The sequence below is a fragment of the Panthera uncia genome, assembly GCF_023721935.1.
Source record: "Panthera uncia isolate 11264 chromosome A3 unlocalized genomic scaffold, Puncia_PCG_1.0 HiC_scaffold_12, whole genome shotgun sequence".
In the NCBI taxonomy this organism is placed as follows: domain Eukaryota; kingdom Metazoa; phylum Chordata; class Mammalia; order Carnivora; family Felidae; genus Panthera; species Panthera uncia.
Window position 1 is genome coordinate 20,542,558 of NW_026057579.1, and position 13,261 is coordinate 20,555,818.

Consider the following 13,261-nt stretch of genomic DNA (forward strand, 5'->3'; position numbering starts at 1 on the left):
GCTGACACAGGAGCTGGGCGTGGTCTTACCAAGTAGGAAGCCGGGCAGGAGAACTCCAAGGCAGCTGACACCCAGGTTCTGTCCCCAGTTTAGGACATGCGTCCTAGGCAAGTCACCCACGCAGCCATTCACGGTCTTGGGTTGCGTGGGTGCGTGCCTGTGTGTACATGTGTTTTAAGATAGATACAAAATGTATAGCTTAGAAACTGAAGACACTTCCTACCCTTTTCTTGAGTGGGGTTATTTTTAATTTCCCTGGACCAGGACATTTCAGTATCAGTGAATGAGGCCCGTGGGTTCCCTCGGGGGCAAGAGGTGCACTTACAAAGTGCCATTTCTTCCTAGGGAAATCATTCATTCAGTGGCTATCTGGCTCCAGGTGCCGGAGAAGCTGCGGAAGGCTCTCAGGGCCGGCTGCCCGTCTCCCACTAGTTGTGTTTTCCCTGATGTCTTCCGCATGCAGGACCTTGAGCTGCTTTCCTACTCTGGAATATTCACTCAGTGGCCTCTGGCTCCTAGGGAGGCCCATGGGGCTTCCCACATCCCCAGGGAAGGGCTGAGCCCATACCCAGAAAGCAGAGTAGGGATGGGAATGTGCTCCGGAAGCTCCCCTCCCCCGCGGAGCCTTGTCAGAGGCTTCAGGTCTCTGAGTGCGCCCCTTTCAGAACGAGTCAGATCCTTCCACCCAGTCCTGAAAGGCCCAGTTTCGGGTCATCTCTGATTGCCACCTGGGTGCAGCCGAGGGTCTGTCTTATAGGTTATTTGGTGCCCCCACAGAGACGGCAGGCATCCTGAGGGCAGGGACTGTGTGGCTCCTCTGGCCTGCCCTGATGCCCGGCCCGGCTGTTGATAGGTGTCCACAGCAGAGAAAGGAGGATTGTGGAAGGTCAGGAAGTGGAGTAGTGTAGGCCAGTGATTAGGGCAGGAAATCAGGCTTGTTTTTTTGTTTTTGTTTTTTTTAACCAGGGGTATCTGTGCAGAAAACTCTCCCTTTGCTAGGTGAGTGTGGTACAAAGGCTGGGACGTGAGGGCAAAGGCCCAGCAAAGAACCCACGTGGCCCGGGAGCTGGACGTGGTCTTGCCAAGTAGGAAGCCGGGCAGGAGAACTCCAAGGATTGTCTTATTACCAGGAAAGGGGGAGGGTGCAATGTGGGTGTCCTTTGTCCCAAAGCAGGCCCAAACATTATTTATCGGCTTTCCCCCCTTTATTAACACAGGCACCTTTGTTAAACATAAAAATCATGTCTCCTTTAACATCCTGTAACAATTCAAAATAAAAAAAAAAACTTTGGAACGCCAAACAAATTAAAACAAAGGGGAAAGGTGCTGTTTTATTCAAATTATGCTCCTCCAAACTCTGATACTATGCCCCCGCCTTGGTAATCAATGCCCTGACAGGTTTGGACTGAGGTTGGCAAGTTTTCAGAATTAGTAGAGAGAAGGACAGAAACAGCTGTGGTAGCATCAATTCTCTGATGAATCTATTCCTGAGGGATGTGAGGTGGCTGAGGCTTTGGAAAGGGCATTCATGGATGACTCTCAGTGGCACGAAGAGACTTGTCCTCCCAGGGCCTGGATGGCTGAGTTTCTCTCCTCTAGGACTCATTTCTTCTGCTCTCCCCATGGAAGCCCATTCCCTAATGCTGCTGGCAGTCTTCAGCAACTCTCCACCCCCGACCCCGCACTACACACACGTTTTGTTCCCCTTTCCCTTTATCTAAATTCTTAAAGTCTGTGGTTGATCTTGGCAAGGTGTTCTGTCAAAGCCAAGAAACGTAATTTATACTAAGGTGTAAGAGACTAATAGGCTTAACCGTTCACAGGAGCATTTTAGTTTTTAAGCAGAGTTTGTAAATTCAGACCCATCTCAAGCAGGTGAAATGTGCACGCGAGATCTTTCTGAAGCGGATCGCTTGCGATTCCACGTGCCAGGTGCCTACCGGGCCACTCCTACCCTCCTCCTTCAGGAACAATTCAAACAGAGCTCAGCTGCGGGCCCTTCGGCGGAAGGCTTGGACTGCCAGGGTGGGCGGGGACACTTAGGCCCGGCGCGCCCGGCGGGGCAGCCAGCCCCAAACCTCAGTCCCGGCCTCTCCTCTCTGCGCCCAGAAGGAAGCCGCGGCATAAGAGGCGGCGGCAGGGGTGCTGCGAGCGCGCCTCACCTGCGGGAGGGCACGTCCCGGGCTTTCATCCTCCGAGACCCGGCCTGCCCAGGGCGGAGGCGGGGGCATCGGTTCGCCCATCCTTCCTGCCCGCCGCCCACCCCGGCGCCTCCACGCAGCAGCCGTAGGCAGCTCGCCTCCGGCCGCTGGGGCGCGGGGCCACCGGGGTCCCTGCGACTCTCGCCCCCGCTCTCCTCCGCCTCCTACCCCACGCGGGCCGCGGGGCTGGATCGGGGCGCTCGTCCCCCCCCCCCCAACTCCGGGACGCGCTCGCCGAGAGGGCGGCGACTGCGGGGAGGGAGGGGCGCCGCCCGCCTCCCGGGGCCTGGAGCGCGCGTGGCCCCGGAGCCGCCGGCGCCGCGCGGGGACTCACACAGTGCAGCGCGCCGCGCCCGGACTCGGCTGGCTCCGCTCGGCGCGCGGGCGGCCCAGAGGATGCTGGCGGGCTGCCCCGGCCTCGGCCCGCGCTCCCGCCCGAGAGGGCCCCGGGTGCGCCCCTAGCCGCGCCGCCGCCGCCGCCGCCACCGCCACAGCGGGGGCGAGAGGGAGGGGTCCGGCCGTGCCGCGAGCCGCAGCCCCGGAGGCGGGCGCCCCCCGATTTTTCAGCCCCCGCCGTCTTCCTCCTCCTGCGGCCGGGCGCCCGCGAATGCTGAGGGGCAGCCCCGCGCCTCTCCCGGCCGGATCCCGGGCCTGACGGTGAGGGGGGGGGGGTCGCCCTCCTGCCGGGGACCGGGACGCTGGCGGGGCGACGCGGCCCCCGCGCGCCACACGCGTGACCCAGCCCCGCAGCCCGAGCGGGGACCGGCCGGACCACGCGGCTCCCGAGTTCCCTCACAGGTAAATGCAGGGGCAGGCCAGCCTTCCCGAGGGCAGGTAGTGCCCGGAGGCGGAGAGCCGGAGCCGCCCAGGGTTGGGTGGGAGAAGGAAGTAAACACCAGGAAGATTCAGGAATCCCCGGGATGGCTCTGGTTGCTCCCGGGCACGTTTAATCTCCAGCTTCTAAGGCTTGGGCCTGTTGGAAATTTAGGTGAGGAAGTCAGGGACTGAGGGAGAAGGGATGACACAGATGGACCCGGAGTGTGAGGGATGGAGAGGTGGCCGGGCCTCTGGCAAGCCACAGACAGGAAACTGGTGAGGACGGGACCAGGTATGTGTGTGTGTGGGTGGTCCGGTGGTGGCGTGAGCGTGGGGGCGACTGGAGAAGGCCCTGGTCCCGGAGCCTCGGGCAGCAGCGATTCGTTCGGGAGGGGTAGGATGGGTCACGAGAAACCACAGATAGGAATGAAGAGCCGTGTATCTACTTGGCGTTGTCCTTCTAAGTTCCAGATCAGCGCTGCCTGTGCCCTGGAGACCTGCTCTGCGTCCTGCTGGAGGTGGCCGGCCCTCGAGAGCCCTGGTAGGTGGCCCGTTCCAGAGCCCTTCCTCTGATCCCGGTCCACCTCTCCTGGACTGGTAGAAGCAGACAGTCGCCAGGATGCCAAGGAACCAGGGCTTTTCCGAGCCCGAGTACTCGGCTGAGTACTCCGCCGAATACTCGGTCAGCCTGCCCTCTGACCCCGACCGCGGGGTGGGCCGGACCCATGAAATCTCTGTCCGGAACTCAGGATCCTGCCTCTGCCTGCCTCGATTCATGCGGCTGACCTTCGTGCCCGAGTCCTTGGAGAACTTGTACCAGACCTACTTCAAACGGCAGCGCCATGAGACGCTGCTGGTGCTGGTGGTCTTTGCGGCCCTCTTCGACTGCTACGTGGTGGTCATGTGCGCGGTGGTCTACTCCAGCGACAAGCTGGCTCCCCTGGTCGTCGCTGGGATGGGACTGCTGTTGGACATCCTCCTGTTCGTGCTCTGCAAAAAGGGGCTGCTCCCCGACCGCGTCACCCGGAAAGTGGTGCCCTACCTGCTGTGGCTGCTGATAACTGCCCAGATTTTCTCCTACCTGGGCCTGAACTTTGCCTGCGCGCATGCGGCCAGCGACACGGTGGGCTGGCAGACCTTCTTTGTCTTCTCCTTCTTCATCACGCTGCCCCTCAGCCTCAGCCCCATCGTCATCATCTCCGTGGTCTCCTGTGTTGTGCACACACTCGTCTTGGGGGTCACCGTGGCCCAGCAGCAGCAGGATGGGCTGAAAGGCAGGCACTTGCTGAGGGAGGTGAGTCCCGCCTTGAGTCCCACCCAGGGGCTTCCCTTCCCACCAGCTCTCCTGCGAGGTGGTACCAGTTTCAAAGGTGGGATGGCATTGTTGTCTTTGCCCTTGAGTCAACATATGTTGGGGGAGTGCCTCCGGGGCTCTGGGCTGCTTGTACAGAAAGACCGTCTCTCTCTCAACCTCTGGAGTTTCTCTGGAGCTTCTCTGTGCTTGGCCTGAGGGAGTGGAGGATGTCAGGACATTGGGCCTCAGGGCCACTCTGTCACCCGTGTCCAGCCCAGGTGGGCAGCAGGAAGGCCCACTAGGCCTGGTTCCAAGGCAGCGTCGTCCTGGTCATTGCTTCTGTCCTTGATCTCCAAGAGAAAGACCTCTTATGGGGAAGGGGAGGGTTCCCTTAGCCTCTGGTCTCCAGCCTGTCCTTGACTAGCTTCAGCAGTTGACTGACTTGTGTGGACTCAGTACCCCTCTGTCGGATGGGGACCGTATGTCTGCATAAGTGGTTGTTATCAAGATCAGAGGGCATGTGGGCAGAGATGCCCTAAGAAACACAAAGGTGTGATGGTCCTAGATCCTGCGTCTGCCGCTGGGAGCTCACGGTGTGTAGAGCAGTTGGGAGGTATGGGGACGTACATGGGGACAGTCGTGCTGGCCACGGTAGTGGAGGGTCTGCTAGTTCTTTGAGGACACGTTCTGCTGGAAGGGGTGGAGTTTGGGCCACCACTTAACTAATCGCATCGTGCTCCTGCCAGGAGCCAAGACCCTGGCTAGGCGGTGAGGGGCTATAGAGACTGGGAGGTGTGATTCTCAGCATCTGAGTTTATCTACTAACCCATCTGGAGGAGCCTGTGGGGCTTAATGAGTTCCACAGTCTTGTGCCCTACCTGCTGCCTCCTTTATTCGTGAGCCCAGAGATGGAAAGTGCCCTGTTCGAGGCTACATAAGTAGTTACAGTGATCACATGCCTGGAGCGTCCATTTCTCGATTCCGGTTCCAGTGCTCTTCCTCCTATGTCATGATGCTGGCTACATCTCTGCCAAAGCCATTATCATGGTCTCTTGGGCTTGAGAGCTGAGTCTCCATAGGCCCAGCAGTGCCATAGGGGTTGATGCAAGAACGCCAGGGAGCCGTCCCATTGCCTCCCACTTGGTTAGAGGAAAACACAGGTTTTCTGTTTTAACTTTTTCCTGCTGATGCAGGGTCCTCTCTCAGGAAGCCTTGTGCGTTCTGCAGGAGCCCAGCCCCGGGCTGGTGCGCACGGGCCCCATGAGTACACCAAGAGTTCCCTTGGTTTTTCTCCCGATGCCCTGTTCACATAAAGTGACAATAGGCCATTGCTACCTTGACTTTTGAGTCCGTGAGCTTTAGCTTGTGCCTCTGCCAGTCAAGGGTCCTGCTGGAAGCTATCTGGGGAAGAGGGGCAGGGGTCATTCCTGCTTGGAAATGGTAGGAAGCACAGCTCAGAGCAGACAGGCCGGTGGGCATGGCAGCCTTTGGGGTCTGACCTCCAACTCAGAACCGTTACTTTCTACTAAACAGTCACTTCTGGCATCTTCCTCCCTGTCTGGGCCCCTGGACCACAGGAGTTTCCCATATGCTTCGCTGTCCCTTAAGAGAGCAAGAACAAATTCTCCCCTTTGGAGCCCAGCCACTAAACTCGTGATTTGCTGGTATCCTTTGGGTGCTGCTAAGAAGAGACAAAAAACCCAAAAGATTAGGAAACCGGGAAAAAAGAAAACGAAATAAACAGAAGATAACAATATTAGCATCCCAGGAGAGCATGGCCTTGGCATGGAAGCAGTGCCCTGAATGTGACTTTCGGAATGGAGGGGAAGGGGGAGGTCCCTCTCAAGGTCCATTTGGGAGCCTGAGATAGAATGCAGGAGGCCTCAGCTTTCAGTGGGCTGCATTCCAGAAGTTTGAGTCACTTGTTTGGAACTAATGTGCCTTTTTAAAAGGTGCCTGGGTTCCCAGACCCACTTGCCCAAGTTTTCCTTAAGTCACAGAGTCCCTGCATTCAGTATTTCTGAATGTGGTGGAAATTAAGCCCCAGGTGGCTGTGTGCCCTGTGGGGAGAACACTGGATATATCTCTCCTCCAGCTGTGTAATGAAGCAACACCCACCTGCCCTCTGCTCCTGTGGGCCCATGTTACCTACTGGGATCAAGGGTAGGATGGGACGGAGATGTGAGAATGGGACAGCCGGATCCCCAACTAGGGTAACCCCAGGAATGTTCTCCAGACCCCAGCACCACCGTGCTTTTCCTTCTCTTGCCTAAAGACTCCCCTTTTCTTTTTCTTTGCCCATCACCTGTTGGATCCAGCCAGTGACTCCCTCCTGGGCCGGTAGGGGGCGGTGAATTGGGTTCCAGCAGGCACTGGGTCTGGGGGCTTTGGGAATGCTCCTGTTGCTGCTGCCACCGGCACTAAGAAGCATTTTCACTGTCGATGGCTTCCTCCTCTGCACCCTTTGTGCTCTCAAACCCATACTCCTTTAGTGGGGGGTAGGGGATAGACAGGGACAGGGAGACCTCAGGGTAGCCTGAAATGTCGGCGGCAAGACATCCAGCCTGCCCTGGGCTCTTCTCCTAGGAGTCAGGAAGGTTGGGGTTCTGACCAGAAAAGTAGGTCGAGCCGGGCTGTCAGATGGGGTGTGGGATTGGGGTGTTGCTGGGGTTTCACTTATTAGTGGATGAGTGAAGATTACTGAGCAATAGTATGGGCCTTGCTGGCTGTGGGGTCTGGGGGTAATGGGAATCAGACAATCCCAGTCCGAGGCTGGGGGGTGTAGGGGAGCTGGGCTGGGGGGAGCAAGCTGCAGCTAGTGGGGTCTCCGCACATCCCTCCCCTTGCCTGGGTCCTGGCGCCACCCTCCTCTTATGGCACAACTTGCCCTCTACTGCCCCAAACTGCCCCTTAGGGTGATGTGATGGAGCAGGATGGGGTCCAGGGCAGGGCTAGGCAGCAGCTGATGGGGGAAGGGGGGATGGGCAGAAAACGCAGTTAAGGTGGTAGGGAGCATTCCTGAGGCCAGTGGCGATTCCCAAGACCCTCAATGCGCCCACACAACCTGTTCCCTTCTGGCGGGGTTGTTAAAGAGTCTGTGACTGGTTAGGGGCAAGGAGCAATATTTGAAAACTATTTCATAGCAGAAAGGCTGTTTGAGAGCAAAATTTTCTCTTGGAATTAATAGCCTGTTAAGACCTTTATTTACAAATGGGAACACGATATGCCGGGGATGTGTAATTCCTTCACATGTACACATCACACAGCATTCACCCCATGGATGGACATTCCGCTCCGGGGGGGCTGGAGGCAGCTATAGGAGGGATATTGTGTGAGAGGGCTGATGCTTCCAGACTCCTTCATCCACAGGCTGGAGTTTAGGGTTCTATATACATCATCCCATTTGATTCTGGATGTTACTGGCTCCATTTTACAGATGAGGAAACTGAGGCTCAGGGAGGTTGAGAGTTAGTGGAGGGGCTGGATAACGGGGGAGGGGTCCCTGCTGAGTGAGAAGGGGGGATGATGGGGAGAGGGGGCAGGACATATCCAGAGGCTTCCCTGAGATCCTCTCTTCCTCTGGAATGCAGGCTTCTGAGCCTCTTCCTGCTTCTCTGGCCGCCCCGAAACGCGTTTGCTGAGTGGTGTTGAAGAAAGGTACCAAGAGGTGGGAGGCCCTAAAATATCACAGCAGGCACCCCCCTGTCTCCCCCTGGGAATTGGATACAAGGAGGGGAGAGGCCATGACGGACTCTTCCTGGTGGGGACATGGCTGGGTGGGTATGTGTGAGATGAAATGTGATGAATTGGGGCAGGAGGACAGCAGGCTGGGGGGCTCTGAGCAACCAGAGGCATCAGGGTGAGAGAGGCAGGTGTGCAGGAAACGGGCGGGGAGGCAAAGCCACCGTCCCAGAGTGGGACAGAAGGGTCATCCCTCTGCGCCGTGTGCACAGCTGGGCATGTTTTAGGACCAGAATACTAAGGAAAGGTGTAGAAGGGACGGGGAGGCATCAAATCCAGCTGTGGAAGAACAGTGCATTATTGAACATGGAAACAACTTTGCAGAAAATCACCCCCTCAATCCCATCCCGGGTGTGTGTGTGTGTGTGTGTGGCCTTTTCTGATCCTCCTGTGTGTGAGAACAGCTTTTCTAGTACGTCCTTGTCGTGCATATGCAGTGGGTCCTGACTTTCACCACGTTACCTCACTCATGTTTGGCCGTGAATATCGGATCCCTCATGTTTATTTTAAATTGCCACTTTTATCATTAGCTGGTTTTCCTGGAGAGTAAACTAGAGCCTGGGGCTGGGCCAGTAGTGGGGGACTGGGTAGCAGTGCCAGTCGGACCCCAACATCCATGCCCGGGTCTCCCCTTGCCCCGCCCCCAGGCTTGCTTTGTAAACTCCAGGATGTACACACACGTAGGCCCCTGGACTTGGTCTGCCCAACAGCCCTGGTGGATGCTCCTTGAGGTGGACTTCCTAGGACTCCAAGGTCATTCTTGTTCTCCAGTTCCTTCACGTTTGTACGCTGAACCCCCTGGGGTGTTCCAACCCTGAATACATATTCAGACCTTCCCTCCCTGGCCCCTCCTCCACTGTGTTCTCTTAATAGGCACTTTTTTTTTTTTTTGAGACTGAGCATGGTGAATGTGGTGAATGAATAAGCATAAGGGAGGGGCAGAGAGGTATGGGGAGAGAGAATCTTAAGCAGGCTCCACGCTCCGTGCTGAGCCCCATGCGGGGCTCAAGCCTGCAACCCTGGGATCGTGACCTGAGCTGAAATCAAGAGTTGGACATTTAACCAACTGAGCTACCCAGGCACCCCATTGATATGCACTCTTGATGACAGGCTTCTGTGGGTGTAATCCTGACCAACGCTCAGCTGTGTGTGTGCTCAGGGGGAACACCCACGTGCAGGGCCAGGCCCACTGAATATGGAGTATAGACAGGATGCCCTCATTCACTGAACTCTTGCTGTGTTTCCGGTAAGTAGCTCCCAGCAAGAGGTAGATATTGTTTTCATTTACAGATGGGGACACTGAAATGTGTATAAGTGACATGACTGGTCTAAGGCCATATAGCGAGCAGGTGGCAGATCAGGATTCAAACCCAGATCAGTGAGGTAACAGAGTTCCTTCTCTTCAAACATAAAAGAACCCCTTAGACTGTCTTTCCTCAGACCTGTTGAGATAAAGTTCCAGCAGGGATAGGGTCCCAACCCTTAGAAGGCGCTATGCGACAGAGGATGAGGTGTTTCTAGGGGCAGGCATATTGCTACTGATCAAGGCATATAGCTGTCCAGAGATTGAATGGGGGTTGCAACCAAAAGCCTACATACTTCTGTGACTTCTGGAGATTTCATTAGGTCCTAGGACAGTGTAGTTCCTGATGTCTCTGCAGTGATGACCCATTCATCAAGAAAATATTAAGTTACATTTAGTATAAGATGGGGTGTGGTATTGCATTCTAAAAACCTTTTTGGCCAGAGTTTGATAAAAACTAGTTTGGATATTTTGATTCTCTAGGAAACTCTTTAATGTGGAATGGCCCACTTCTCTTTGGCCTTACCGCACATAAATGTATCCAATTTACTAAGTGTTTCAGTTATCTATTGCTGTAACAACCTCAGAATAATAGCTTACTATCTTATTCTGTGGGTTGACTGTGGTCAGCTGGACAGTTTTTGTGTTTCAGGTGGCACTGGCTGGGGTCACTCACTTGACCGCCTGGGCTGTTGCATTCAGCCATTGGCATTCAGCTGACCACTATGCTGGAAAGCTCTAGGGAGGCCTGGAGCCTTGGAGCTCCTCTAAATGACCTCTCCACGTGGTTAGCTTGGATTTCCTCACAGGTGTGGTGGTCTCTGGGAGGAAATGGCAGCTACCAGAGTTGTTTTTAGAGGCTAGACTGGTCACTGTGGTCAAAGAAGGTCACGCTAACCTGGATGCAAGATAAGGGGACCTTCTACCCCTTGATGTGAGAGTGGCCTGTGCATACAGGGAGGAAAGGGATGGAGAGCAGACATCCTCTGAGGCTGCCTACCAAACCAGGGGACACATGGGGGATGCTAGGGAGAAGGGGTTAAAGAAATCCATGAGTCTGGGTGGGATACCAAAATACCATGTGACCACAGGATGCTTCAAAAGTTAGAAATGTGGTCCAGAGCAAGGCATAATATAACTTCTTTAAGGTATTGCTTCTCTGTGAAATCCATAATTTCTATGATTTTTCAGAAATTTTTAGAAACTGCAGTGCACATAAAAAAAGACAGTGGCTCATAGTTCATTTGCGTGAGCTTTTCATGCATTATATTTTTGAGAAGAATCCTCTTGTCAAGGGTGCAGACCTGCTCTGTCCAGGGCACTGTGCCAATTTACAGGGAAGCGGTCTCTGCATCCAACCACAACCCCAGCACCAGTGCTGGTCCTTTCTCTCCACACATCATCTAGATCAGCAGCCTGGCTTTGATATTTGTATTCCTTTCCCAGGAGGTGGGAGTTTGCTCATGTACATGTTTCAGAAACATGTCAAATTTGTCTTTCTTAACAGGTTGTCATTGCCTCAAGGAGAGGTTAAGACTGATCGTAGAATTCCTTTGCAGCCCTTTGTGGTGCCTTGGTTGTGACTTCGCTCTGTAAATGTTGAATATGTACATTCCTGCTCTGGTTTTGCCTTTATTTCCTTTCCCATCAACTCATTGAGAGTTTCATAAATCTTTGGCTAGATCCAAGATCGGGGAAATGTTTTAGGGTTAAGCCGAGTGATTTGAGAATTATTACTTTTTAAGTTTATTTATTTTGAGAGGGAGAGGGAGTGCAAGAGAGAGCACGAACCGAAGAGGGCCAGTGAGAGAGTCCCAAGTAGCCTCCATGCTGTCAGCACAGAGCCCCATGTGGGGCTCGATCTCACAAACAGGGAGATGATGACCTAAGTTGAAACCGAGAGTCAGATGGTTAACCCACTGAGCCACCCAGGAACCCCAAAAATGATTTTTTAAAGAAAGATTTATATAAAACCTTTCAGGGGTGCTAATCAATACTCCTTTGCCACTTGTTTATATCCTTGTGTAGGGAAAAGCAGCAATAGAGGAGGGTTTTTAGGAGCCCAAAAAATGAGTCATAGATATCCTGTTGGCCTAATTCTAATCTCCTTGCACAAAAATGATTTGTGTGAGATCATTTAGGAGAATGGCTGAGCAGAGTTGGAGCTGTTACCATCCCACCTTCTCTGCTTGTTCCTGTAGTTTGAGAAACTTAATTCCTTCCATCACTTATCAAACATTTCATCAGGGTAGTAAGCATTGATCTAGTCAGAGTATACAGAGAATGTCTAAAACTTAGCCCCTTCCTCAAGGAGCTCATGGGCTATGGTGCAAGTCCTGTTAGTGAGGACCTACCTAGGGAAACCAGAAGGCTTCTAAAGAGCTGGCCATTGAGCTGGAATTTGAAGGATGAGTAGGAGTTTGCTAAGTGGAGTAATGGGAGTGGGGCTTCTCAGTCAGAGTCCTAGGAGGTTCTCACTTGGTCAGGACTGGTGAGCATTATTATGTGACAGGAGCATGAGTGGGTGATAGGAGCTGGAGAGACAAGGTGCAGAGAAGCCAGATAGCAGAAAGGCTAAAGGATTTTTTGGCCTTTATTCCTACAATGATGGGGTCCATTGTAGGAATTTTAGCAGGGGCAGATAGGATCTGATTTGCATTTAGAAGAGTCATTCTGGTGGACTTGAGTGAGGCCAAGACTGATTAGGAGACTTCTAAAATCATCCAGGCATGATGCCATGAGAGCCATCCACCAACATGGAAGTGGGATAGAGAAGAGGACTTCAGTTTGAGGTGTCCATGAGACATCTGGGTAGAACTATCAGATTATTCAGTGGGTAATTATTTGAAAAAAAATTTTTTTGATATTTGTTTATTTTGAGAGAGAGAGAGAGAGAGAGAGAGAATGAATGAATAAATGAATGAGAATGAATGGGGGAGGGACAGAGAGCAAGGGAGACACAGAATCCAAAGCAGGCTGCAAGCTTTGAGCTGTCAGCACAGAGCCTAAGGTGGGGCTCGAACTCACGAGCCATGAGATCATGACCTGAGCCGAAGTTGGATGCCCAACCGACTGAGCCATCAGTGGGTAATTATTGAACACCAGGCCCTGTGTTCAAGATCTGGAGCTTAGAAGAGAAATCTAGAGTTTCAGATTTGGGAATCATTAGCATTTAAATGGCCCCCATCACCACAGAGAGGGTGCATTTTGCCCAAGGAAAGTGTGGAATCCAGAGAAGTGGGCTTAGGACCTAGCATTAGGGAGGAGCCCAGATGAGGAGTTCCCTAGCCCAGAGCATCCATGCCCCACCCCATCTACAAATACAGCTTAATTTCTTCCTTGACCATATGGATGCCTCATTTCTTTTTCTTGTCTGATTGCTATGGCTCCGTCTTTCAGCACCATGTTGGATAAACATGGCAAGAGTAGACATGTTTGTGTCATTCCTGATCTTAGAAGAAAAGGACTCAGCTTTTCACTATCGGGTATGATGTTAGCTGTGCATTTTTCATATATGGCCTTTATTACATTGAGGTATGTTCCCTCTGAACCCACTTTGTTGAGAGTTTTTATCATGAACAGATGTTGAATTTCAGCAGATGCTTTTTTTGCGTCTTTGAGATGATCATATGATTTTTATCCATTTTGTTGATGTGGTATATTGTGTTGATTGATTAGCAAATATTGAACCATTCTTGCATCCCTGGAATAAATTCCACTTGATTGTGGTGAATGATATTTCTAATGTATTATTGAATATGTTTTGCTAGTATTTTGTTGAGGATTTTTGCATCTGTGTATATCAGGGATATTGGCCAGTAGTTTTCTTTCTTTCTTTCTTTCTTTCTTCCTTCCTTTTCTTTCTTTCTTTCTTTCTTTCTTTCTTTCTTTCTTTCTTTCTTTCTT

The 13,261-nt window shown here is 53.0% G+C and overlaps 1 protein-coding gene across 2 annotated transcripts in view; it reads left to right on the plus strand.

Annotated features, from left to right (window-relative positions):
* The first annotated feature begins 3,434 nt into the window (after positions 1-3,434).
* Positions 3,435-13,261, plus strand: part of ADCY3 (adenylate cyclase 3) — an 88,848-nt gene continuing 79,021 nt past the window's right edge. For both annotated transcript variants that reach the window (XM_049652460.1, XM_049652458.1), the window contains exon 1: positions 3,435-4,311. In XM_049652460.1, the coding sequence (XP_049508417.1) occupies positions 3,637-4,311 (675 nt within the window). In that variant the 5' untranslated portion in view covers positions 3,435-3,636. The remainder of the gene's footprint in view (positions 4,312-13,261) is intronic.